General features: G+C 33.2%; 1 protein-coding gene across 2 annotated transcripts; it reads left to right on the top strand.

The window, feature by feature from the left end:
- Nucleotides 1-9207: 9207 nt before the first annotated feature.
- Nucleotides 9208-25780, top strand: LOC130642131 (77 kDa echinoderm microtubule-associated protein-like). 2 transcript variants are annotated; one of them, XM_057449215.1, is made up of 25 exons: nt 9208-9393; nt 13882-13990; nt 14387-14545; nt 15261-15298; nt 15630-15979; nt 16894-16929; nt 17119-17156; nt 17467-17584; nt 17693-17842; nt 18281-18356; nt 18460-18561; nt 18726-18821; nt 19244-19390; nt 19792-19891; nt 20744-20784; nt 20865-20978; nt 21432-21563; nt 21767-21898; nt 21993-22060; nt 22507-22595; nt 22678-22775; nt 23316-23403; nt 23977-24072; nt 24157-24287; nt 25215-25780. In XM_057449215.1, exons 2-25 carry the CDS (start codon nt 13936-13938, stop codon nt 25353-25355), a joined length of 2595 nt encoding a protein of 864 aa, XP_057305198.1. In that variant the 5' UTR covers nt 9208-9393; nt 13882-13935; the 3' UTR covers nt 25356-25780. The 2 variants fall into 2 exon arrangements, with proteins under 2 accessions (XP_057305198.1, XP_057305199.1); XM_057449216.1 differs by lacking the exon at nt 9208-9393 and adding an exon at nt 10996-11892.
- The last annotated feature ends 1006 nt before the right edge of the window (nt 25781-26786 follow it).

Here is a 26786-nt window from a genome sequence, read left to right as displayed (position 1 = left end):
TCTCCTATTTAACCTAAAATTTTAATCTAAAACTTTTTTCTCCTCCTCCTGGTGGAAGCCAAATTTTGCTTTTATGTTTTATTTGACAAAAAATTAAGTGTACGGTCTTGCAACAGAAATGATGATTTATCTTTCCATAATAACAGCAATTCGTCCTCCCTAATATTGAAGAAAGGCTTAATTATTGTTAACTCATTACCTCGTAAAAAAACTATGGAATGGTTCTTATACGTTTTTAGTATTCTACCATTAAGTTTAATTTTGAATGTTTGCATCTGCGACCACCCTGCATAAGTGCCAGAACGCGTGTAGGATGTGTTGGTAGTGTCCACTTAACAAAACACGATTTCTTTAAACCTCCCTCCAACATCAGTTTGTTTAGCTGTAACGTCGCACAATCCCTCGGATTTAAGAATGTATTTTCCTACATCGATTATGTCGCATAAAATGTATATGATTGTTCTTATGATTGTTCTAACATAACTGATGATGATTCTTCTTAACATAACTAATTAAGAAACGGTAAAAATTACCTTTGTATCTCACTTCATCTAGAGTAACTTTTGTCTCAGTCATTTCACGAACATTTCTACCATGTCCATATTTCGCATAATTCCCACTCAACATAGACCCCGTGTACTGAAAAGCAAATACGTTGAATACGATGCATAAAACTTCAATTCACACGTCATTTTTGTATTTATATGTTGTTGTTATTGTTGTTGTTGTTGCTGTTGTCGCTGCTGTTATTGTTATTGTTGTTGTCGATGCTGTTGTTGTTGTTGTTGTTGTTTTTAATTTTTGTGAAGATTCACTCCCTCACAGTCACAACAAAGACTCGAAAATGTTCTTTTGATGAATTACCGACACAATATTAACCTGCATTTTTTATTACAATTAGCCTTGTTTAACTTTTTTAACAAGATTAACAACAATGATGGGATGGTTAGAATTAAACACCATTAAAAACCACTATCAGTATTATAAGGATCAACAAAACTAGTGCTATTCTTTTCCATCAATGCAATTTTTTAAAAAGGCAGAAAGACAATGGAAAAATAGGTTGTTTTAGATCTTTTGCTGACGTCAGCATTGCAAATACACAATAAGTAAATTGAGAAACTTGTTTTCATGTTTCCTCCATTGTGTAGAGCTTACACTGCTGATCAAGAAAATATATATAATCGTGTGGTTTTGATGAACGATTAATGAAATATAAGGGTTTAAAAATTTTGTTGATGTCAGCAATGGCCCGTCAAAAACCCAAAAATTTTTTTTAGAAATTTGTATACACTTACAGTGCACCTAAAACTTTAAGGCCAAATAACTTGGAAACTAGGTGGTGACGTCAATGTTTTTTCACCGCGTGGGTAACTAGGGACCACCTGGGACCAATTTGGGTAAGTTTTTCAAATCTGGGTCCCCAAATCCGTTTCGGAATGCACGGGTTTATGACGTCATCAAAAAACCTTCAAACCCCAACATTTCCGTAACCGTTTGTCAAAAGTACATAATCCTATACGTTTTCTTGATCAAGATCTATAAGATGAAGGCAACAGGTGTATAAATTTCGAAAGAAAGATTTTTTGTACTTTTATAAGGGACTTTGCTAACGTCAGCAAAATTTTTAAACCCTTATATCTCCCTAGGCGTTCGTCGAAAACATATGTTCCTATACATTATTTTGATCAGCGTTTCAACCTCTACATATTACAGTCAACGAATAAACTTAATTTCGCCATTTTTTTTGTATTTCCATTGCTGACAAAAAATCTAAAAATCCTATTTTTCCATTGTCTTTCTGTCTAAGTGGATTTTTCCACGGGCTTTATCGACTAGTCGCCTATAATAATACAGAGAGTTTATGTGACGGTCATAGTGGATGTTTTCATTGATTTTCGTCGCCGCTATGCGGGGAGGAATCTTTAAAATCGGCTGATGGGAGATAGATAGATAGAGAGAGACAGCACAAAGCCCGGATGCTGTTAAGTTTTTGTCCAGGCTAATCGCTCTAGAAAATTCCATTTTTGCGAAAGCCAATGAAGATGCTTTATTTCAATCTCTGTCAATTAAATGACCAATCTGAACAGAGAGTGTACTCTTCGTGTGGCCTTCCGTGTACGGTCATGACTAAAAGTGCTTACATTTTGTTGGTCGCCCCTTGCTGGTATCTTTGGTTTGGTCGTAGTGGCTTTATTGATGGGGAGCTAAGCACTATTTTTTAAATTCGTGTATTTTATCAGGTAAGAATTATTTTATATATAGCTAAGTGAGAAAGGTGTGTTTGCTAGCTAGATATCTCAATTTTTGGTGCTGACATACCCTTTCATGAAATTACTTCCTTGCTAGCTAGCTATGGAGCTAGCTACACAAAATAGTGCTTTGATTAGAGTGCCTTTTTTCCTTAAAGAGCAAGCAACAAAAAACCTTTATCATGTATTTGTCGAAACGTGACAGAAGTTTATTGTTGCTTGCACTGAGCAGTCGATGAACTAATAATTAACCTGTAACAATATATAGTTAGCCGATGCAGGGAAATTAGATGCTACGCCTAGTATATTTAGCTGCTAAAAGCTTTTTTGTGTTCTTTACAGCTAACTGCGTCTTTTCCATGTTTTTTCTTGAAATCAGAATAGTTTTGTTGTTTAATAATATGGACGACATATGTACTGCTAGCTACAGTCAAATTATATCTTTTTTGCAAAATCGTTTCTTGTTCTTTTTCGTGGTTTTAATTGAAGCACAACTTTATGTTGATCTATATAAATATAGATGGCTATAGGGAGATCGATAATTAAGAAAAGTGAAAATTTAAGTAAAAAGATATATATTGTATAAGTAGCTGTATAAGCGGCTAATTATACTATACGCACCGTGTATATAATTATTCTGCATAGATAAATAGAATGTCTGTATATTTTATATGGCTAGCCTTACAAATCCTGTCTATTATTTCCAGGAAAGGTCATTGCTTAGATAGGGAGTCCTAGTCCGGGGCTATGGTAGCATAATATTGAATTGCCGCCAAGGGGGATCGAACCTAATTTGCTTGAAAATCTTTCTTGAGATCAACCCAAAGTATCACAAAATATTTTTCTAAGATTTCTTAGAAATGACTTGATTTTTAAAAATCTCACGAAATATACCTGTGCGTCACATCGCATGTATTTGTATCTTTGTATTAAATTCCTTTTTTAAATCAAAGAGGCAAAGAGAGGTTAAAAAAGAGACAATATTTAAACAACCTGGTTTTAATGCAGGTTATTATTAAATTGTATTCTTGTTTCTTATTTTTAAAACGTACTTTCTTTTTCAGATCAGTAAATTTGAAGGCCTAAATACTGAAATGCTAATCTGTTTTTATTGCTGAATTAATAAACAATGACTACTTCATCATTCAAATTGAGCTCGTTCAGAAGTTATTATATTCGAATCGACAAGTCTCCACATAACAAGATTTGTCTTCTATAATTTCCATAATTTTCCTGATCACTTTTGAAAATATCCAGTTAAAGTTTTGACTGTTATTTTAGAATACTTCATATAGGTATGTAAAATTTTTATTTTTTATTTATTGAGTTGTATTTTAACATTGCAGGTTAGTTACAAAAATAGTTAAGAATCGTGATACTCGTGATTTGTTTACCCCATAATTCTCCGTTTTCAAGGTCTACCTTAAATTTCAAAATCTTTCAGGCTAATGAGGGAAATCTTAAAACCGCAGGTTTTCTTGTTTTCTTTTGAAGTCGCCGAAATTTTTTTTTTAAAGTTGCCGAAAAAGTATGTCTCAAATGTTAAATTTATGACGTTACGACGCGATGTCAATAACACTACTGAGTATTTTTTACTTCTGCTCAAATAAGTTCTAGTTTCCATGTGGTACTTGTTCCAATGTTGATACAGTTGTAATCTTAGCGAAGCTTGCCATGAATTTAATAGGAAATCCTTAATTAAAGTCCATATCGTTTGCAATTATAATTATTATTTAACGCAATTAAAAAAAATTAACTTTATTTTATTGAATATTTAGGCAAATTTTTCTTTTGACCTGTCATTAAAATTTAATTAAAATATAATGGACAAGTCATACAGACACCACCTAAAATAATTACCATTTGCTAAATTAATCTTGTGACGTCATATATGTCGACATTTCTAATGTGATGTTAACATGAGCAATGGTAGTTTTTTTTACTGTTTTTTCATATGACACTTAGGTTATCTCATTTGAAATAGGTTCCAAAGATATTTAAGTCCATTAGAGAAAGAACTTAGTCAGTGTGACAGTCAGTGTGATTCTTATTTCCTCACTGTTTTACTCTTCTGCCGATATCTTGTTGCTTTGTTGGTAGTTTGTTCAGATTCATGGATTAAAATAACGGATAGGTCATATTAGAATTATTTAACAATACATAAGACTAAAAAACACTAATGTAGCAACCTTTACCGTGAAATGCCCAGTTCCAAGAAAAAATTTTTTGGAATTATGCTGGAAGTGTTGCCATGGCAACACTTTTTTATGTTGAGTAAAATTCTCAAAAAAAATTTTTGCTAAAAAATATTTTTACGTGTTTTTAAAAGCTTTATATGACTTCATGGTTTATCTTATTATATTACTTTGTGTTTATTATTGTTACTTAAATTTATCTCAATTATACAACAATTAACAAAAATTCAAAATTAGTGCTATTTTTCTATATATCTCTGAATTTTATGACGTCAGCACCAAAAAATGCTAACGTCATCAATTTTTTTTCCACCCAATTGTTTATTAATTCCTGGACAACACTTGGGATAAGTTTCAAGTACAACGGACAATAATTGTAAAAATTACGCAGGGGCGGGGGGTCGAATCAGCCCCCCCCCCCCAGCATTAAGGAGCCGCTAAAAGGATCAGCAGGAATAGGGTTAAAGCGACATTTGAATGGTTTAAAGCAAATAACCTCTCACTTAATATAAGTAAAACTAAATATGTGTTATTCTATAACCGTTACAAAACTGATAATATTCCACTCAAACTACCAGCTCTTAAAATTAATAACGTAAACATAAAGAGAGAAGAAACAATAAAATTTCTTGGCGTACTTTTAGACGAATCATTAACATGGAATAAACATACACAAACCCTTGAAAATAAAATCTCCAAAAACTTAGGGATATTATATAAGGCCAAACGATACTTAAATTTCCATTGCTTAAAGAACCTATATTTTTCTTTTATACACAGCTACTTACCGTATTGTAATATCTCCTGGGCAAGTAACAATGTAAATAAATTAAAAAAGTTGTATAATAAACAAAAACATGCTTGTCGCATAATTTTTGGTTTAGACAGATATGCACCAACACAACACTTGTTTCTTCAAATTGGGGCTTTGAACATTTATTAATTGAATATGCATCAAGTTATACTTTTCATGTACAAGATGAAACAAAACATAACACCAAAATTGTTTACTAACCAATTTAGTTCAATATAACATAAATATGATACTAGATTTTCACAAAATTATCAAGTGCCAAAGATTTTATTAAAATCTTGCACGTTTTCAATTAGACATAGGGGACCATACCTATGGAATAAATTTTTATCTGATGATATTAAAACAAACTCAACTCTCAATATTTTCAAGAAAAATTATTAACGACTGATCTTATAGACATTTGTAAATATTTTTAGATGCACACTCTCACATAGACCTTTGTAAATTCAACTAATCTTTTTATGGAATATATATAGTTAGAATATTGCTTTATTATATTAAGTATTATTTTAACTCTCTCTTTCTTTTTGCTTAACAACGGGCTTAGTGATAAGGCAATTTGTGCCTTCTTTTTGGTCCGGCCATTTTTGTATATAATACAAGATATTTAACCTGTAACATTTATATAACGGCGAAACATACCTAACCAATAACCAAACAAGATGAGAATAAACAATATCTCATATTCATTAACAAACTCTTACAAAAAACAATTTGCTTTTACATGAGGAACAAGCTGGCACAAAAGTATCAAGATACATGTTTTACTGTATGCGTTTGTATAAATTATGTTATATTTTCTGCAAATCCATCATTATAGCACCGAATGTTTTATCGTCTGTTTTCATATGATAGCAGCCAGATCAGAAAGAAAACAATGAGCGAAACTAACGGACGCTTGTTATAATTAATCAGAAGTTTTGACTTATCTTTTCTATATCTACATCTGAGAAATAAAATGAAAGATACGAAAGTACCCTTAAACAATCTCTATTTCAGTATAAATGTCGAAATTAAAAGGTGTATCTATAAAGGGAAAAGGAGAGTTTATCCTGCTTAACTGGCGTCGGTGTAAAATTCTGCGCAGACGCATAATATAGGAGATTCAATAAAGTGACAGAAAGTAAGATCATCAGACTTCTTTTTTTAAAATAATTTGCAGTAATCTCTGATTTAGAGTTTTCAAATTTCAGGGTTCTGAACGAATTCAAAAACCTTGATTGATATGTTTTATGAAAAGAACGCTTGTTACCTCTTAAAGAATAACATTCTAGAATACTATTTTTACCATTTCTTGCCTACAATCACAGCAGGAGTACATTTGTTGGGATATTGCTCTAGAAAAAGAAGTGTGTTCACTATCTGTTGAAAGACCGCCTTGTGAAGTTTACTTAAACGTTTTTGCATAGCTACATAACATTTACGGGATATTGCGGTTGAGCGTGATTGAGAAATTTTATTTTTTAAATTATATTGTGATCTCTTATAACGACGGAAAAAACAAGTCAAATTGAGTAGCATGTTCTAATACAAACTTTGACAGCGCAGTAAATTCCCAATTCGTGCCTACCAATTTTGTCAGAATAATGCTTTTGTAACGTTTGGTGTGGTAGAATTCCTTTTTTGTGACATTTACGTCCTAAAAATAATCACTTTTTGAATGATACATATTAAATTTCCGCGACGATCATAGAGAAAACTAAATGTGAAAAAGGTATTTGTCTGAGCTTTCACCTTTTCAGCATTTGGGGAAGGGGGAGGGATTTGTGTCGTAAACAAATTCGATTTTAAGTAAAAAAAAGGTCGATTAAGATATGTGTAAGCAAAAGGAAGTGCTTAAATTTAGGAAATATTTTTCTTGCAGAATATATCATTAGTCCTAAATTAGATTTATATTTATATTTCAAGGTTTAAAACAAACAAGGTGTTATAACTTTTAATACATTGATCGAAGATAATGGATTTTTTTAGCTGACTATAATATTTTTATATTCAAGGGGCCTAATAGATGGTAAAGAGAAGTGGTAGAAAAACAACTCAGAAATTAATACCCTGGGATTGGGAGTGTGGGTAGAAAAAGAATGTTTCATATGGAAAAAAATGAAGCTCAGAGGGTAAATTAAAATTCCGTGAAAATATTGTTTATAATTGAGGGTGACGCCAAAAGGTAAGCTTCTTTCTTAACTTCATTGTTTCTTTTCTTCATACTGGATGAATATAAAAAAGGAAATATTTAAGTTAACTTAAAAGATGGTCACAGCAAGACAAGTAGTTTAATCTGTTGCAATGTAAGATTTCCAAAAGGTATTAATTTTTTGACGCATGCAATAGGGACGACCATTGTTTTGCTCTCGAGACCCTATAATGGTACACGTTTTTAGTTATAAGCACTACAAAGCGTTACGTTTAAAACATTTAAACATTTAAACTTAAAATTAGTACTCTTCACAACTGGTAGAGCGAAGAACTTCCACCGAACTCACAAAAACTCCTCATATTGAAAAAGTCAAGTTTGGAATGACCGCTTTAGCTGGTTTAAGAATAGCCATGTCAATTCTATTCAAAGAAATTGAAAGAGATGAAAACAAAAACTGTACATCGTATTTTTTAAATCCTCCTAATTAAATATATTATTAACAAAATCGTGTGAAGTCTTCTCAGTTTGTCATGTCAATATCTACCGCTAATTTTGATATGTTTACACAGTGGTCGTCAAGGAGACGCCCTGATAAAAAATTCTAACAAAGAGAATATGACGAATGTGGTGAGCGTTAATAAGTTTTTAAAATATCTTTAAAAATGATTCTTGCAACGGTTAACGTCACGTTTCGAAGCACTGGCGAAAAGATCTTTCCTGTCAGTTGCATCCGTACAAGCTACGAGAAATATAACTTAAGTAAGAAATCTGTCATGCGTCAACGTTGCATTGTTGACGTTTTCGTAGTCAAGGAAACATCAAAACTGCTCCATTTCATTTTCTTATATAAAATCAGGTCCAGTAATCCCTTTAAAAAACAATATATTGGATTATTAAAGTGCAAATCTTATGAAAATACGCTGCACGTTTCAAACTACGAGAGCTTTTGTGGTTTTTGCGCGAAAACGCATAAGTGATTCTACGTTTTTCCATAGAATAGATTATGTCCAATAAAACACACACTTTATAAAGAGCAACCTCTAAGCAAAGCGAGGGTTAGTTTCAACGAAAATCAGGCAGCAAGCAAGTTGCAGGCTAAATTACACAAGTGAGTAAAAGAAAAGACAAATAATAACTTTTTTTTAATTTTATTTCAAATTGTAACTTTATTCATTTTACACGTCAACAAATTTCACGATTAAATATAAAACGCATTTGTGCTAAATATACTATTGCGACAAAAAATATTTTATGGGTGCAAAGAACCTGAAATATGCCATGCTGGAACAGCATGTAGTACCACAAAACTTGCGGAATGGTTGTTATACCTGTATAACAAAACACGGTACTTGCGTAAAGTTTCTCACAGTATGTAATTAAAGATATGGTCATGAAGTACAATAAAAAAGGGTGCCGACAGACGACCCTTTGTTCGTCGACTAAGCTGCTATACGTATGTTGGCATAGAAATACTTTACTGACCCGTTACAGCGCATGTGCATCTGTTCTGCAAAGTTTACGCGAGAGGTACTACACATGAAATACCAGATTCTTTCTTAACACCATAAGAGTATATACCTCCATGTTTACACCACACACTATTAAAAATTTTAAAACACAAAAACATTGTTAATGAACTGTCAATGGATGGATAATATCCACAGAATACTTGAGTGCGTCATAAATTAAATTTGGATTTTTTTTAATTGATTCTTCTTAATTTTTCTTTTACATTGTTTCGATGCGATTTAATTTTCTTTGATACTCTCAGCAGATGTATTTTAAGCCACTTCTCCTAGCTAAGAAGCAGATGTTATCTTTTATAATTCCAAAAGGAAAAACACAACAACGAATACATAATAACATTAATAAATCTCTTTGTGCATGGAGAAAATAATATTCGGTGGATATAAATGTGTGTCAGACTAATGGCTGCATTAAGATTGAAAAGAAAGTCTTTTCGACTTGCAGATACATAATAATGCATTGAGGGTAAGTATTTGTTCTCTAGTTACATTACGTTGTGTCATGTTTTGCAAACTTTCCAAATATAGGAGTGTGTCGCGTTGCCAGAAGGGGACTGTTGACTCGCACAGGGATCGCGAGGGGAGGAGTGAGCTAAAAGTAAAACAAAATAGTCGGGCGACGAAGAAAACTTTTCACACCACTCTGAGAATCCAAAAAAACTTTTTTTTACTTTAAAACAAACTTTATATTAAAAAACATCATTATATAGCATATAAAGTTTTTTTTCACTTTATAAAACTAGAAACAGAGCAGTTTGAAAACGTTTGCAAGATTAGATCACACTTGCTTTTTTAGAAGACTGGCTGTGTCAATCTCAAGGTTTTTCTTTGCCTTCCGTCAAAATATCGGTTTGAAAAAAGCCTTGGGGACGGGTTGGTGGATGTTCTTTTTTTTCAAAGGTATTGAGGGTGAAATTAGTCTTATTATGTCCTTAATTGAAAAATCTTCGAAAGGGTACGAAAGCTACTGCATCATATTCCTACTCGTTGCGAAGGTTGATTTTAATGCTATTCTCATGTTTGCGTTATTAAGAAGCATGCTAATTTTAATACACCGTGCTGATTAATTACCTGTCTTGCGTGTACAAATAAACGAGACAATAGCTTGCGTAGTATGAGTCTGCTATATGCTGGCTAATACGTTTTAAGTGAAGATTAAACTGACAGCTAATTAAACAGGCTTAATGTGACATTTCTGCTTGTTTATGACAACAAAAAGGGATTTTTCTTTGGACCTACAGGCTATTGGCAATTTTTGAAAGGAAGGTACATCGGTCGCAGATTGTATTGGAAAGTAAAGTATGCTTTAGACTTGACTGTAGGAAGTAAGTACAATAAAGGCATGGCTAAGATTTATTACACTAGTCGTTAGCCCGTGGAAAAATCCATGGGTTCGCCCGTCCTTTTTATACCGCATCACGTACGTCTCGCAACTTGCACAACTAAGCTACCATTTTGCATGACAGTGGAAAAATCCACGGGTTCCTCCATCCTTTAAATTCACCTGTCGCAACAAAGTGGACAAAAATATATTGCATTTGGTATTGGTGTACATTATAAAAATTTCGTGATTCCGTTACGGACGCAGCTCTCGCGGACACACAGACAGACGACGGCTATTATTAAAGAGATTTTTGCATCAGTTATAAAATTTTCTAAAAGCTACCATAACACCTTCCTAGACTGTTTACATTGCTAAACAAAATTTCTTTGCCATCTGTGAAATACCAAAATGTTATAATCCAATCAAAGTCTAATCAATCTCATTTTGCCTATACTATCATTTTCTAGTTCGTAAAGTCAAGCGAAAATAACTATTTATTGTTTAACTTTCTCTTCTTCATCACTTATGTATAGAATGTAAAATGTGCATCATAGCTACAAGTCAAAAACTTTTTGCAAACTTTTTTTCGAAATTATTACATATAATCAAGAATAATCAGGTAAACCTCGCCTATTAATAGGCTTCTTTTTTATATATTTGTCAGAATATTAAAAGGATTTTTTAGCATGGCATTTTCTATATTAGAACAAAAATGCAAACCAGAATTTATTTTTTAACTAATTCGCTTCAATTTTGTTGTCTTCAACTCTTAAATTTACCTTTTGGTACGTCATTTCGTAGTTCACACCATGAAATTGCCATTGTTGTGTCATTGTTTACGACCTCATCGTCATGGAAACATCAATCTTACATACTTGAAAGAACAGAAGATTTTTGCAAAGGCGGAACTACCTAAGTGTTGAACAAACAACGGATCGAATTTAGGCAATGTAAATGTCGCCTGGATAAATCTTACAAAAATACTCTGTACTTGTCAACCGCAATCTAAAATCCAGTTTTGACATGTCCTCGCTAACAGAACTTGTGATAAGGCATTTTGAATTTGAAGGTAGTGTCCTTCTTGAACCTAAAACATCGTCCTCGTGTAAGCGTTTTTAAGTTCTTTAGTTTTCCATATTAGTTTAAACCAATTCTTATATCGCTAAACATATTTTGTTTCTCCAGGCTCTTGCGTGGAGTCAGTAGTGAGATTAGTTTCCAACTCGTCCCAGTCCCTTTTGTTAATATTCAACTTCGCTCAGATCAAGCAAAGAGAGTGACAAAAAGAAATTATACCCAGAATCGAACTAACAAAAATATTTCAAAGTTTAGTTAAAAGATATTTTATAAGTACTAATTATCTCAATTAATTTATACAATTTACAATTTCCGAAAAAAAATTATAAAAAAATTTTAAAATATGTTTTCACAAAAATCTCCACCTTTTCTGTAAAAGGTTCCTCAACGCAATACCTTTTGTAAGTTACGGAGGAGAGTGTCAAAAGTGTGATGATTGACTCGCTATATAGCTGGTGCGTATTTTGGAATCAACTTGCTATGCATTAACATGGTTTTACAAATCGAAATACAGTGGAAAGTCTTAAACTTTAAACCAGTGTACGAAAGACACAAGTTAATATGGTAAGGCTGTGGAAAACTTGTTTTGTAAAAGATTTTGGCATACTCTGAGTGTGTTATTTAAGATTTTCATATCTTTCATTCATAGGGGAATACTCTCTTGTTGTGAAATGATTTTGTTTTATTGAAATTGTTTTTGCTAACGCTGTTTGGTCATGCTTTGCGGTGGTTCTCGATGTTTCGCCGCTGTTTACGGGTTTTTTTCGTTGTTTCGGGGGGTGTTTCTCGTTGTTTCGCGATACTTTTTCTGAATAATATAAACCATCACAAATCAACAGGCGTGACGGATGCATCCTGTTCTCTAGATGAGTTGAAGTGACGTTTGAAGTGGCCGTGAGTGATATAAAAAAACGAGTGAGTTAAAATTTAACTTTTTATCTTTTAAATCACAGGCCTAATTTTGACGCAAAATTTGCGTTTAGTGAAGTCGTCTTTATTAGTGGATATTTAAGAAAAACAAACGAAAATTTTGTTTGTTCTTCTATTCTACTTAAGAAAAGCAGTTATATAAAAATAGAACATCGGATGTAATGATGTGGTAGCTAAGCGGTCAATGTGTTTATCTTTAAGTATGTCAATTACAATGTAACCAGACGATTAACATGAAACCACAAGAAGAAAGAAGATGAACATTTTGTCAGTTTTGTTGGGATGTTGCGAGGTGAACAGCAAAAGTGAACAGAATGTCAGCGTTATGAAGAGCGCATATAGATACAGTGTTTATCATTTTGTTTGTTTATGTACATATTTATTTGTTTTCCCTACGATGCAATTTGTGAAATAATCGAGATTGTTAACCTCTTTTGTCTCGTTTATTCAATTGTAATGCTGTTTATACGCAAGCTTATTGTTCGCAACAGATGTATTTATTTGTATATAGGTATCCGTAAAAGAAGTGTGCAAAACATCTTTTAATGTTTTTACTAGCTTTAAAGAGGAAGAACACAGTTATTTGTTTTGTTCATTTTTGTATCATGTTTGTACACCATATTTGTATGGACAGTTCATTAAAAATTTTTATATATTCTTGTTACCATGTCTATAAATGTTATGATATTGTATTAGATACGACAACGCCAAGCTTATAATCCGGTTTGCAAGTTGTGATGGGAATATTAAGTTTACAAACTATAATAAAATGACCTTTCATTTCCAATGAAATGACTCTGTTTCTCTTTGCGCGGTATTTTTTTTAGTATTTACAGCTTTGTATATATGCTGACAAAAGCTTTTTTTGGCGAACAGTGAATGATAAAGACAAGAACAGCGGCTGGCTGATTGGAATGCACAGTTTAGCTAGGTGGATAGAGCAAAAGTCTACACAATATTCAAATTTTTTTAGTAACATTTATTTTTTTGATAGCTGGGTTTACCAATGAATCAGTAAAGAAAAAAGAAGTCCTTAAAAAAATAACGCATTGCATATTAACATCCAACTATTAAACTGACACACATGATAACGAGGCAGGGTTTTTTTAATTGGTCAGTTGTTAAGCATTTAGACAAATGAAATGGTAATAAATCTTGAGGTCAATCTAATTGGCTGTCTAATACTGAAACATATTATTGCGAAATTATATCGCTTTCGAACGTGCGGCTACAATATTTGTCTTGCGTATTTGTATTTATGTCTAAATTACACCAACTTTTGGTAACAAATTTGGTAAATTTTGGTAAATACACCAATATAATTTATTGCCACCCGGCTTACTAGTCAAACAAGGTTTTTCTGATGTTATGGCGCATACAGCCCAGTTTTAGTTTGCCCAAGATAAAATTTAAATTTGCAGAAAATTTGCAGAGCAGATATACAATAAAGATTGTGGTATCTTACCACAATCTTTATTAAAAGCAACAATCATTTTGTTGATGTGAAAATTAGAGGCTTCCAAATCTAAGTTGTCTTCGTGTAAACAGTGTACACGAAAAGAGAGAGTGTTTACATAAAACGTGTTTGTTTTGTTTACATTTTTTATTCTTATCTTCTTTTAGAATCGTTTAATAAAGGTTATCTTCAATTAATTCACAGTATTGTCAATTTTAATTATGCCAAGCATATCGCCACGCGAAGACATGTTGGCTGAAGAAGAAGATATCGAGTGTAAGTTTGCCAGCTGTCCAACAAAAAACAACTTCGGTTCCTGTCTTTTTTTCCGTGATTTCTCGTTTGACAAAATAAAATTTGTTTACAGCATTGTCATAAATCACTTTTATAAAAATAAATTCTCTTAAAGAATACTTTCAAATAATTTCAAACGAAGAGTTTTGATTTGGCGGTATATGAAGGCAAATAGTATGGCACGCCCTGTTTCAATATTGTTCACATTATCAGTTTATAATGATACGCGTGTGCCTAATATGGTTCATATTAGTTTAATATGGTTTATTTTGGTTTATTATGGTAAATGTTAGTCTAATATGGTTCATATTAGTTTAATATGGTTCATATTGGTATAATATGGTAAATGTTAATTCAATATGGTATATCTTGGTTTAGATTCTCAAGAAGATTTGCTCAACAAGCTGGCTTTTCTTGAAAACAAAACCAAAGCACAGGATATGGAGGTACACCTTTTGAAAACAGCTTTGAGTGATGTCATTTCAAGATTGTCGATGCTGGAAAATGACGTAAAGAATGTAAAAATAGCCAAAAATGGTGGGTATGATTATTAGCCTGGACTGATGTGACCCCTAAAACAAAAAAAAAATTTTTAAATATTAAATTTTTCTATTAATACTGGTCTGTGTATATCCACGGCAATTTACACGTCGGAAAATCCGCGGGAATTCTACCGCCTCTGGTTACAACTTGTCTCAGCATTGTTTATATACGTTTCTCTTAATCTATTTACTTATTTACAAATTATATTTGCACAAGATAAAACATTTTTATTACATATGCTAATGTTTGAAAATTTGAGTAAAATCAAAAGTAAAAGTTATCACATCTCAGCCTCATTCCCAGGACCTTTTTGCATTCGAACGGAACCGTATTGCCATGTAGTTCTAAAAAGTCCTAGGGCCGAGGTTGCCGCCAGGCGATGTAACCAAAAAACACGCGAAGACTAATATCGCTATTTTTGAAATCCTTTTCTGTTTTAAATTAAGAATAACAAACAAGATTTATTCACAGTTCCATGATCCTAAAAATGGTTTTCTCAGTTTGGATAACTTAGAGATCTATCCGAACGCGCTGTGTGATATCGACACGAAAGCTTCTCAAAACACAAAATAAATTAAAAACCTCTCTTCACGGATTATGTTTTAAGTATACCTGAAAAATGTCCAGTGTATACTAGGCATTAAAAAACTAAAGTTAAAAAGTCCCAATCAAAGATTAAATCATAATATAGATATCTGCGTATATTTAGAGCGAAAAGACGTCCCTTTATCTGAGCCAATTACACCGGTAAGTCTTCTTATCATTTACGCGTTGTTATGAGCCATTAATTGGCCACAACACGTTCTGTTGACGTAAATCTCTAACCAGGCTAAGCGGGGCAAGGCACTTTGCTCATGTGTGATGTTATTGTAAATATTATTATCGTTTTACGCTTGACCGTTCGTTAACGCACTGGTACAAAAAGTTCACATTCTAGTTTGAGTAAACGAGGCAAAAAGCTGATTGCCTTGCTTAACCCGTCCTTTTTGGTGTAAGGTTTTACAACGCGTAACATTTTTCCTTCATTGTAATTGCGTAAGAGAAATTATAAATTGAACCCAACTTTTCCATTTTCCAGACAAGAAGAAGTGTTGATCTTTGGCAAAAGAAAACACGGCCCAGACCAAAATCTATGATTATATCATCAAACAGTACTTTTAATCCGACAGTACCAAACAAAACAACTGGCCCCACCACACCTGTGTCCAAAACATCTGGCCCCACCACACCTGTGTCCAAAACAGCTGGAACCTTAAATGGAACTAGCAATGGAACAAAGAAAACAAAAGCAAACTCCGAAAGAAGACTGAGCAACAGTACGAAGAAAACTGCAATTCTCACCAAAAGGGGATCAAGTCAAGATATTAGTCCGCCAACATCCCCATCAAATGTTAAAACAGAGGACGGAAAACCAAAGCTAATCCTTGCGTAAGATTTTTGCTATTACTAATTATTTTTTGGTAACTCAAGCAAATGCCTATGGAAAATTGACAGCTAGCTAATTTTTGCCACATGTGTTATCTAATTGCTACCCTCACAGCATGGTGAATTTTTCAACTTTTTCTGAAATTCAACAAACAACATGTTAACTATTTGTAAAAGTACGTAAATCCCTTTCTTTCTTGACTAACTAATAGTAAAATCATTTGAACACGTTAGTAGAAAACTCAGAACTAACTACAAACAAATTGTTGGAAAAGATTTATTCGCCAAGGTTGATCATTCTTGCCTCCTTTCGTATCACCTTGAAGGAAGGTATCACAGACTCAATCTTGAATGAGAGACTCACTAAGAAACTGATTTACGCCATGGAGTCAAACGAAAAATGTAGTGGAGAGATCCCACCCAGCCGACCTAGCCTGCTCCCTTATAAACAGCCCCTAAATAACTTTGTTGTTGTAGTATAACTAAGTTTAATAGTAAACACTTTTTCAAAAATAATCATGACATTTTCTTTAATTTTTAAATTTCACAAAGAATACGGGTAGGAGGGTTCTTAGGTAGGGGAAGGTTAAATTTCTCCATTTTTTAAAAATAAGGTGGATTAAAACAGACCGTAACACTTTCCCAAATTTATTGTCATTTTCGGTCTCTCTATCAATTTTACCAAGGGTAACCTTACAAGTGGGTTTAGTTCCCAAACCATGATGTAAAAAATACGGTACCGTTGAAAAAAAGAGTTCCAATACGCTCTGAATCTAATAAGCGTTCACTATGGATTACATTCTCATTCTTTGAAGGTAAAACCTGGTCGCTCACGGTTCTGTAAATTTATGTAAGAAATACGCTTTTTCAAATACTTTATTCAACTTAAAACAAACTGTCTAATTCATTTGTTCTAGTAAAAAGCCATCCTTCTCCAAAAGACCGAAATCTTTGTAAGTTATATTTTTGTCTTAATTTATACTTTACGTTATGTTATATATTCTATCCTCGATATTTTAATTGCATGATACCTCGAAACATTATCTAGCACAAATTTCTAAAAGAGCAAAGACCCAACATCTTGGATATATCTCATGAAACACTTGTCATAAATGTTGTTTTAATGTTTTTTTCAATTATAGATCGAGTAGCCAGTCAAGCGACGAAATTTCACCAAAAGGTTAGAATTTGACATAAGATTTTCTTTAAAGTTCTTTGAAAACAGATCAGTATTCCTACGTTGAAATAGCGTATTCAACGACTTTCCCGCTGATTGAAAAAAGCTCAGCGGACAAGTAATGACGACTTTTATTGGCTGACAATTGTTATGAAATAAAACGTTTTTACTTGCTCGACATCACCTGCTAACCAGTCAAAATGTTTGAATGAGTTTTTTAGCGTGGCATTTTTGTCATGGTGAAGCATACCACTATCAACACAATAACTAGCGTGCAATAAATCAAATTTTTCATGATATAACATTTTTTCAGAGGACCTGATAAAGTTTTACATGCGTGGTAGAAGTATAACCATGTATACACCGTCCGATCACAACGAACGAAAATACGACAACACAGCTCCCAATGAAAAATTACAACTAGCTTGGGTGTATCTTTTCAATCTTTAATTGTTTCTAAAACATTTTACACAGAAAAAACAATACAGCTATTTCTTGTTTTCAAAAAAACGACTTTTTTCTTGACCAGTTATGTGTAGATACGGTTACCGCGGGAAAGACTGTCGTGACAACATGTTTAAACTCGCATCCGGTGAATTGGTGTACAACATGGCGGGTGTTGTGATCATGTATGATGAGAAAACTAAAACACAAAGACACTTCACTGAACACACCGAGGCTGTCAAATGGTGTGTTTTTTTAACAATTTTTTCTTTTGAAATCTATGTCTTTTCCTAACAGTCTTTGTAACAATACCGTACTCTGTTTAAAACTAGAACAAATCCACGGAAATTCACCCGTTGTACATACTTCGTGTATTGTTCGACTGTTAGCATGAAGTAATTAGATTAAGCTGTGGGGGTTTATAATTTGGCTGTGGGCAGCCATTTTAAAAACACAGAATACGGCAAAATGGCTGTCAAATATCTAGTTTATGCTGAAAATGCACACAATATTCGCAAGTATGCTTTTCCACAAGCCAACAAAATGGCTGCTATGTGACTACATTGGATAAGTAACGATGTGCGAAATTTGTACGTCTGCCAAAAGTGTCTGTAGATTCTTTGACTGGCAAAAAAATTGCCAAACATTAGAACAAATGAATTCCACGCTACTTTTTCTTGCAGTATATGCTTGCATCCCAACCAAGAGTTTATTGCCAGTGGTCAAGTTGCTGGTCATGGAGATGGTGACGATGGGAAGGTAGCTAAATGTTTTGAGCTTGAACTAGCTTCAAGATGTCTAACATGTCGCAAGTAAGCGAGTGTTCCATCAGCAATTAATTAACCATATTCTTTTTCAATAGCCTCATGTACTAGTGTGGAATTCCACAACCTTGGAAACAATAAGCTCATTTGGTCATGGACATTTTGAAAGAGCATTGTGTGCAGTCGGATTCTCTCCAACCGTAAGTGTTATAAAGAATTTTTTGCTGACAACCTTTAATGAAGATATAACAAACTAGCTGTGTGTTTTGCTTGCACTTAGAATTGATCGCATTGGTGTCATGCTACTAACCTTTACCTTCTCAGTCATACGTAAAGTGTTTTTTATTTTTTTATTTGTTCACAGGAAAATGGTCGGTATCTTGCGGCGATAGATGAAAGTAATGACCATTGCATTTCAGTTTGGGATTGGGAAAAGAAAATCAAATTAGCTGAAACAAAAGTAAGAAATTTTCCACACGCCGATTCAATTTTTAGATTTATTTTTATTTATTTTTTTAAGCATTATATTTGCTTTGCTTTGAGTCAAGTAATTACAGGAAGTAAAATTTACAAGCTTGTACTAGAGTTGGCTATCAACTAGATTCAGCCTAATACACATTGTACTAGAGTTGGCTATCAACTAGATTCAGCCCAATACACATTGTACTAGAGTTGGCTATCAACTAGATTCAGCCTAATACACATTGTACTAGAGTTGACTATCAACTAGATTCAGCCTAATACACATTGTACTAGAGTTGGCTATCAACTAGATTCAGCCTATTACACATTGTACTAGAGTTGGCTATCAACTAGATTCAGCCTATTACACATTTTACAAAAAACTAGGGACAACATTTTTAAAAGTACTTTTCTTTGCAGTGCTCCAAGGAGCTTATTTTTGGTATCAACTGGAATCCCATTTCAACGTTATCTCTTGTAACATACGGAAAATCTCATTTGGGATTTTGGGAATTTAACAGCGACCCGAAGAATTGTCAGTTGACGAAAAAGATGGGAATATATGAGGTAAGGCGTGGCGATGAAGTCATAGAGATTCATACACGTAATTATACATCGTTTACTTATGAGCGCAATCTTTGTAAAAATGTTGAAATTGGTCAACTAATGTTAGATAAGTATATAAGCTAAATAAAAAAAATATATATCTATATATATATATATATAAATAATGCGTACGGAGCAAACAATAAAAAAAATATAATGCGAATCTCGTTGTTTTCTAGGTTAGAGTGAAGGCATAGAAAGTTGAAAGAAATTAAATTAAAATAATAAAATTAAAAAAATTAAAAAATAGAAAATTGAGAATATTATAAGTATGAGAATATTATAAGTGTCGATGTGTCTGACCATTGCAGTCTCCTTAAAAAATACCACGCTCACAGTAACAGTGTCATTGTCTTGTTTAGAAAATTGACAGACCAAAATACGTGTTGACAACTGCCTTCACGTCAAGTGGGGACGTAGTGACTGGTGACACAAATGGAAATATTTTGTTGTTTAAAAACGGTAGGTTTATACGTTTCTTTTAACATGTATATTCCATTTGATCACGTGGTTCTTTTGACATCAATGCTCCAATTAATCTAACAGTGTTTATATCTTCAATATCAGCACTCCAATTGATTACGTGGTGTTTATATCTTTCAACATCACTGTTCCATTTGATGAAACAATGTTTATATCTTCAATATCAGCACTTCAATTGATCACACGGTGTTTATATCTTTCAACATCAATGTTGCATTTGATCACGCGATGTTAATATCTTCAATATCAGCACTCCAATTGATTACGTGGTGTTTATATCTTTCAACATCACTGTTCCATTTGATGAAACAATGTTTATATCTTCAATATCAGCACTTCAATTGATCACACGGTGTTTGTATCTTTCAACATCAATGCTTCATTTGATCACGCGATGTTTATATCTTTAACATCAGCTCTGTAACTGATCACGTGGTGTTTATATCTTCAACATCAATGCTCCATTTGATCAAATAATGTTTATATCTTCAACATTAATGCTTCATTTGATCACGCGATGTTTATATCTTCAACATCAATGCTTCATTTGATCAAATAATATTTATATCTTCGACATCAATGCTCCATTTGATCAAATAATATTTATATCTTCGACATCAATGCTCCATTTGATCAAATAATATTTATATCTTCGACATCAATGCTTCATTTGATCAAATAATATTTATATCTTCGACATCAATGCTTCATTTGATCACGCGATGTTTATATCTTCAACATCAATGCTTCATTTAATCAAATAATATTTATATCTTCGACATCAATGCTCCATTTGATCATATAGTCATTTTCTTCTTTAATTTACTTTAGGGAGTAATCGAGTTGCAAAAGCATCAAAGCCCTCTCAGAAGGTAAACATCTATTATTTCAGTTGATTTATCTTTTATTGTATTAACCTATATCATGATTTCCTCACATATTGCTTCTTTAGGGTGGAATCTTTTCGGTATGTGTACTTCCTGATGACACAGTTGTTTCTGGTGGAAAAGATGGCCAGTTCTCACTGTGGGACAACGACCTAACAAAATTAAAAGACTTGTCACAGGTACAATATATAAGTGTATGTGAGGAGGGAGGGTAACATAGGTGGTACATAAACACCCACTCCACCCCATTATATTTTGTAAGGAAGAATGGCCTATTTTTAAAATAAATATTCAATTTTTTTACGCAGTAACACATTACGCACTAATGTCTTAGCACATTTTTGGAATGGAAGAGACATTTACAATACAGAACGTTACACATTACAGAAAAATATTGCCAGCAATATATTGTAAATAATTGGAGAATATTGCCACAATATATTGATATGAAAACAACCTACAATATATTGATGAAAAAATATGACGCAAATGTTCGAAATATTCTGCAATATTTTTAAAGCAAACTGAGTTTGAATTAAGAGATATTGCAGAGGAATTTCTTTTGATTTAAATCACACAAAAGTGTATTTATTTAAGGTGTAATTAGCAAATTATTTTATCTTCTTCACCAGCTTGACGATTGCTACGGTCCAGCTCGATGCATCGTATACGATAAAACACAAGAATCGTTTATTGTTGGCACAGCAAGAAATTGTATTTTAAGTTATCCTTCTGATTGGTCGAAAGAATCTATCATCTCACTGGTATTACTTCATAGCTATAAAATTTATTTCACAACGTTAAAAGATTTGTCTAAAAATTACAATAGATTTTGTTGACAAGATCAATACATCTCCAAAACCCAGCATAAAATTGGAATATATTTCTAAACATCAAATACACATATATATATATATATATAGTTTTATATATAGTTATTCTATATAGTCTTTCCCGTCTTTTGTAGGGACACAGTGATGAGATGTGGGGTCTCGCGACTCACCCAACAGAAACAATATTTGTTACTTGCTCACAAGAGCAGTTGGTTTGTATTTGGGATAGCAAGACGCAAGAAAATCTTTGGACGTATCCAATCGATGTAAGAAAAATCTTTCAAATCTACTCATCCTTATCTTGTTTTATTCTTGTTTGATGTAAAATAATAATTTATTTTTTAACGACTTGAATTTCAGGATAGCGCTCAATGTTGCTGCTTCCATCCAACTAAACCTTTTGTTTTGGTGGCCACAACCAACGGAACGTAAGTGAAACTTACCCTTCGCAATAAAGCTCCATAAAACCCGCTTTAAATCAGTGATCAAAAAAAGGTTTTTCCCACACCTAAAATTTTTCATTAGGGGAACTAATTTTTGCAAGAAGTTTTTTACCTGCATTTTTTACGTTTTTAGTCCATTTCTTAGCCTTGCTTTTGTGGATGTTCATTTAAAGCTAGGCATAGATATACTTTGTCTCACCCATATAGTCCAATAGACAACATGCATGTGTTGCAAATCCACAACTTTAATCGTTTAATAAGATCGCATCATTTTCTTTTGAAAATCTACCAAGCTCGAAAATTAAATCCCTCAAAATGTTGTTTTTATAAATTGCGCAAATTAAGGCCGACGAGAAATTGCTTTCTCAAGCAGGAGCTCTGACAAAAGTATCCTCCCTTTAAATAAGTAAATGAACGAATGATTTTTTCAGCATTTGTGTGCTAAACTACGACACCAAAGAAGAATTGGTTACATTACCTGTTGCCATGGAAATGCTCGACGATGTTAAATTTTCTCCAGGTGAATAGAAAATAGCCTCAATTTATTTACACAAGAAAGATACACCCTATCTTAATTCTAATTTTAATCCTTTACGTTTTAGACGGCACATCATTTGCAACAGCCTGTCGTGATATGAATATATATTTGTATCAGTGGCCGAACGATATCAGCAATTTCAAAAAGCCGAAAGTTTTGCAGGTATGTGTGTAAGGAGTGATAAAGTGTTTGCGACTAAACCAACAATGTCAAACCATCCTGTGTGTTCACAACTCGATAGGGTTGATACTACACCCAGTTCTCGTGTATAGTATTTGTTTGGCACTCGCAACTAAAAATGGAAGATTTAAATACAACTTGTAAAAAAACTTAGTATTGATATAGTAGTAGAATATTTTCCGATTATTTACACAGATCCACTTCAGTGTCTGTGAAGGTCCTATGTGCTGAATGTATACATTAGGTAAGCTCCGGTATTGGCTACCCAATTTCTCTCCATGGTAAAGTTTAGTCGTAGCTGTGGTAAAGATATTTGCTAAACATGTCGTGCTGTAGACTGAATCACGGACCTCGTGATTGCAAACCAGACTCAGTAATCACTAGTAATAACCATCAACAGTTTAACTAGACCAAACAATTCAAAACTTCCGTTCACCATTAACAAGTTACAGCAACCACTTATACTGGTCTCTCTGGTAATAACATTTAGTTGAAATATAAACTTGGAAATAATGATTTTAGGGTCATTCCAGCAGAGTATTGCATTTGGATTGGTCACGTGATTGTGAATATCTTCAAAGTAATTCATCAGATTATGAAGTATTATATTGTAAGTATTGTACATCTTATTACTGTATAAATCCATCACAGACTTTTTATTTGTTTTCTTTATGTTTTTACATTCGGTGTCACAGCGTGTAGCTATGTACCTTATCGAAGTAGGAATAGTCGAGACACAGTCGATGTTACTCCACAAACAACTTTAGTCAAGTTACAAAAACTTTTTGACGAGTTTTTTTTTCCGAAAGAAACTTTCTTAACTAATTTATTTTTCAATTTATTATGACGAATGTGCTAGTTGCTTTTACGAATTTGCAAGATAGCTTCTGAAACCTAGCAAAAAGAGGACATTTTTATTTTTTTTCCTATTGGCAAAAGAATTCTAATCAATACTAATAAATTAGTGAAGAAAATAAAGAACTTTTAACAGTAAAGAAAAAAAAAAGGTGCAATTTTGCATGATACTCAGAAAAAATTTTGCTGAGAAAAAGTAACGAAAGTTTCCCCCAACAAATATTTATTTCTCCGCCATTTCTCGCTGGATGCATTTTTCCTTTAAAATCATTTTTAAAAGCACAAATATTTTGGCCTAACTTCTAAATAATCTAGACGTGTTTTTTAGGGCATGCAGAGTCAGGGTGTCAAATCTTGTCATCCGCAGCACTTCGAGATGTTGAATGGGAAACGTGGACATGTCCTTTCGGATTTCCTGTCATGGGTAAGCTCAAAACATAAAGTCAAGTTTCAACTCATCATGGGTGACATTAACAATTTATCTTTTATTTGGAATGTTTGTGTGTAGGTATTTGGCCAGAAGGAGCGGATGGAACAGACATCAATACCTGTTCTCGTTCGAACAATTTAAAACTTGTTGCCACAGGAGATGATTTTGGCGAAGTGAAATTGTTTCGCTTCCCAAGCGTGAAATTAAAGGTTAGTTTATTAGGATAACAAAATTTTTATTCGGTATGATGAGATATGAAGTGACAACCTCCCGCTATATAATGTTGAGAGAAGAGAAGGCAATGTGTTTTTGAAAGTGCGATTTATCCATTTATTTCGACGCCATTTTTGACGATCATTTTAACACCATTTTTAAAAAATGATCTAAGATAACTTTTGCAAGCTCGATTTGTCAGTGGTAAATTCGAGCGTCTTTCATTCAAAATCGTTTTTAGTTTATTTGTGGTAATGATCAAAAATTAATATTATTCTGCTCTGTGTCAACTTCCAGTCTTTCGTTCATCAGTTAAGTTTCTATACTAACAACAAGTAATGTTCAATCTTTGTTTAAAAAACTTTGCAGCGAATTTGGGTTACTTTAAATTTTTCTTTCAACACACCGTTTAAAACATAAAAAAATAATAAAGATCTGTTTGGATTGCAATCCAACTACAAAATTGTGGACCACAATGGTCAATAGTCCGGTAGGCTGCGAAATTGCTTCTTTCGCACGGTCATGTGATCAGCGTTTTAAACTGAAAGTTGTTTTTTCTACCATACCAGCACTGTGGAATAATTTCGAGAAAAATGCCCGCGTTTACGTCAGCAACAATAAGCACATTTTAGGAGTTCCAAGCCAACTAAAAGGCCCAAAATTCAATTTTGGACAAAATTTTACACTATCTTATCATAAGTCCAAAATGCATGAATCTAATATTGAAACAGCCTATATAATCACTTGTGATGACGAGCTTCAAAATTTACGGTTTTGTCTACGTATATTATGACCAGGATTATCTAGCTGTACACTCTCAAAAAGTTACAGGATTTTGCAAGCAGACTAATCTCCTCTTGAAGGAAGATTCTTTTTTAAAAATCTGATAAAATTTAATCTAATTTTTAACTTCACTTTTCTAGTCCGAAAACCACGTTGGAGTGGGTCACAGCTCGCACGTCACCAACGTTCGATTTTTATCGAATGATGCTGGTTTGATTACTGTTGGTGGGAAGGACTGCTCAGTAATGCAGTGGAAATTGATACCAGCTACAACTGAGTAAAGACATTTTTAGCTTAACTATGTGTTTTATGCATAACGATAATAATTTTATTAGTAAAAATATTGACAATTAATTGCGATAAAAATACCCGTTGGGTATAACATGGAAACTTCAACTAGCTTGTGTAAATATTTGACCGGTTTTAATTTTCGCGAGATTTAATTTCGTAAATTTACATCGTTAAATCAAAATCCGTAATTTTTTAAAAACGAAAAGGTTTTTTAAAAATGACTACAGGAAATATGACTTTGATCACATTTCTTTTCAATAAATAAAGTAATATGTACGAGTAGGTATCCTCTTGTTTTCGTAGAATTCTTGCTTCAAATAACTATTCACTTGTAAATTTGGTTTCGTAGATATTTTGGGGGAGTAATTATAGTTGTAAATAAGTTGTTTAAATAAAAGCTCTTTTTTATTTCTAACATTAATGTACCATCATGTTTGTAACGATTTGTTTTCCAGCATACGATAGCGACGTTTGATAGTATACTTCAACAACATTTCCCAGTATACCTCAGCGACAGTTCGCAGTATACGTCAGCGAGATTTTCCAATATACCTCAACAACATTTCCCAGTTTACCTCAGCGACAGTTCCCAGTATACCACAGCGACAGTTCGCAGTATACCTCGGCGACAGTTCGCAGTATACCTCGGCGACAGTTCGCAGTATGCGTCAGCAACATTTCCCAGTATACCTCAGCGACATTTTCCAGTATACCTCAGCGACATTTTCCAATATACCTCAGCGACATTTTCCAGTATAACCTCAGCGACATTTTCCAGTATACCTCAGCGACATTTTCCAATATACCTCAGCGACATTTTCCAGTATACCTCAGCGACATTTTCCAATATACCTCAGCGACATTTTCCAGTATAACCTCAGCGACATTTTCCAATATACCTCAGCGACATTTTCCAATATACCTCAGCGACATTTTCCAGTATAACCTCAGCAACATTTCGTAAATTTTACATCAAAGACTTTTAATCGATGTTTTTAATCGGTTATTACATTACTGACCTGACTGCAGAATCTTTAACTTCTCAAATCGCAATAAACCCGTATATTGTTTTTTTTTTAATTTTTTATCTGACATATAATGTCTCAGATTACGTTGGTAAAGTGGCCAGGTAGAGAAAATATATCATAATCTGGTCCCCAGGGCTTTTTGTCTGTGGCGCTGCGCTTATTGATAGACATCTCGCAGTCTGATATGCAAAAAGAGATAACAGATCCTGGGATCAAGGTTGTATGAGTCGTATGTCAAAATCATATGTGGTAATGATAAAAACCTGGCATTTTTAAACCTCCATTTATTTCGAATAAGCTTCCAACAAACATTCGCATGTTTAAGCGTTTACATTGGGGAGGTTTAAAGCACACTCTTTCTTAAGTATAATGGCCTCTCGCAGCTTATAAAAT

Source organism: Hydractinia symbiolongicarpus, chromosome 4 (assembly GCF_029227915.1).
Source record: "Hydractinia symbiolongicarpus strain clone_291-10 chromosome 4, HSymV2.1, whole genome shotgun sequence".
Lineage (NCBI taxonomy): Eukaryota > Metazoa > Cnidaria > Hydrozoa > Anthoathecata > Hydractiniidae > Hydractinia > Hydractinia symbiolongicarpus.
This window is presented reverse-complemented; position numbering and strand designations above follow the sequence as displayed.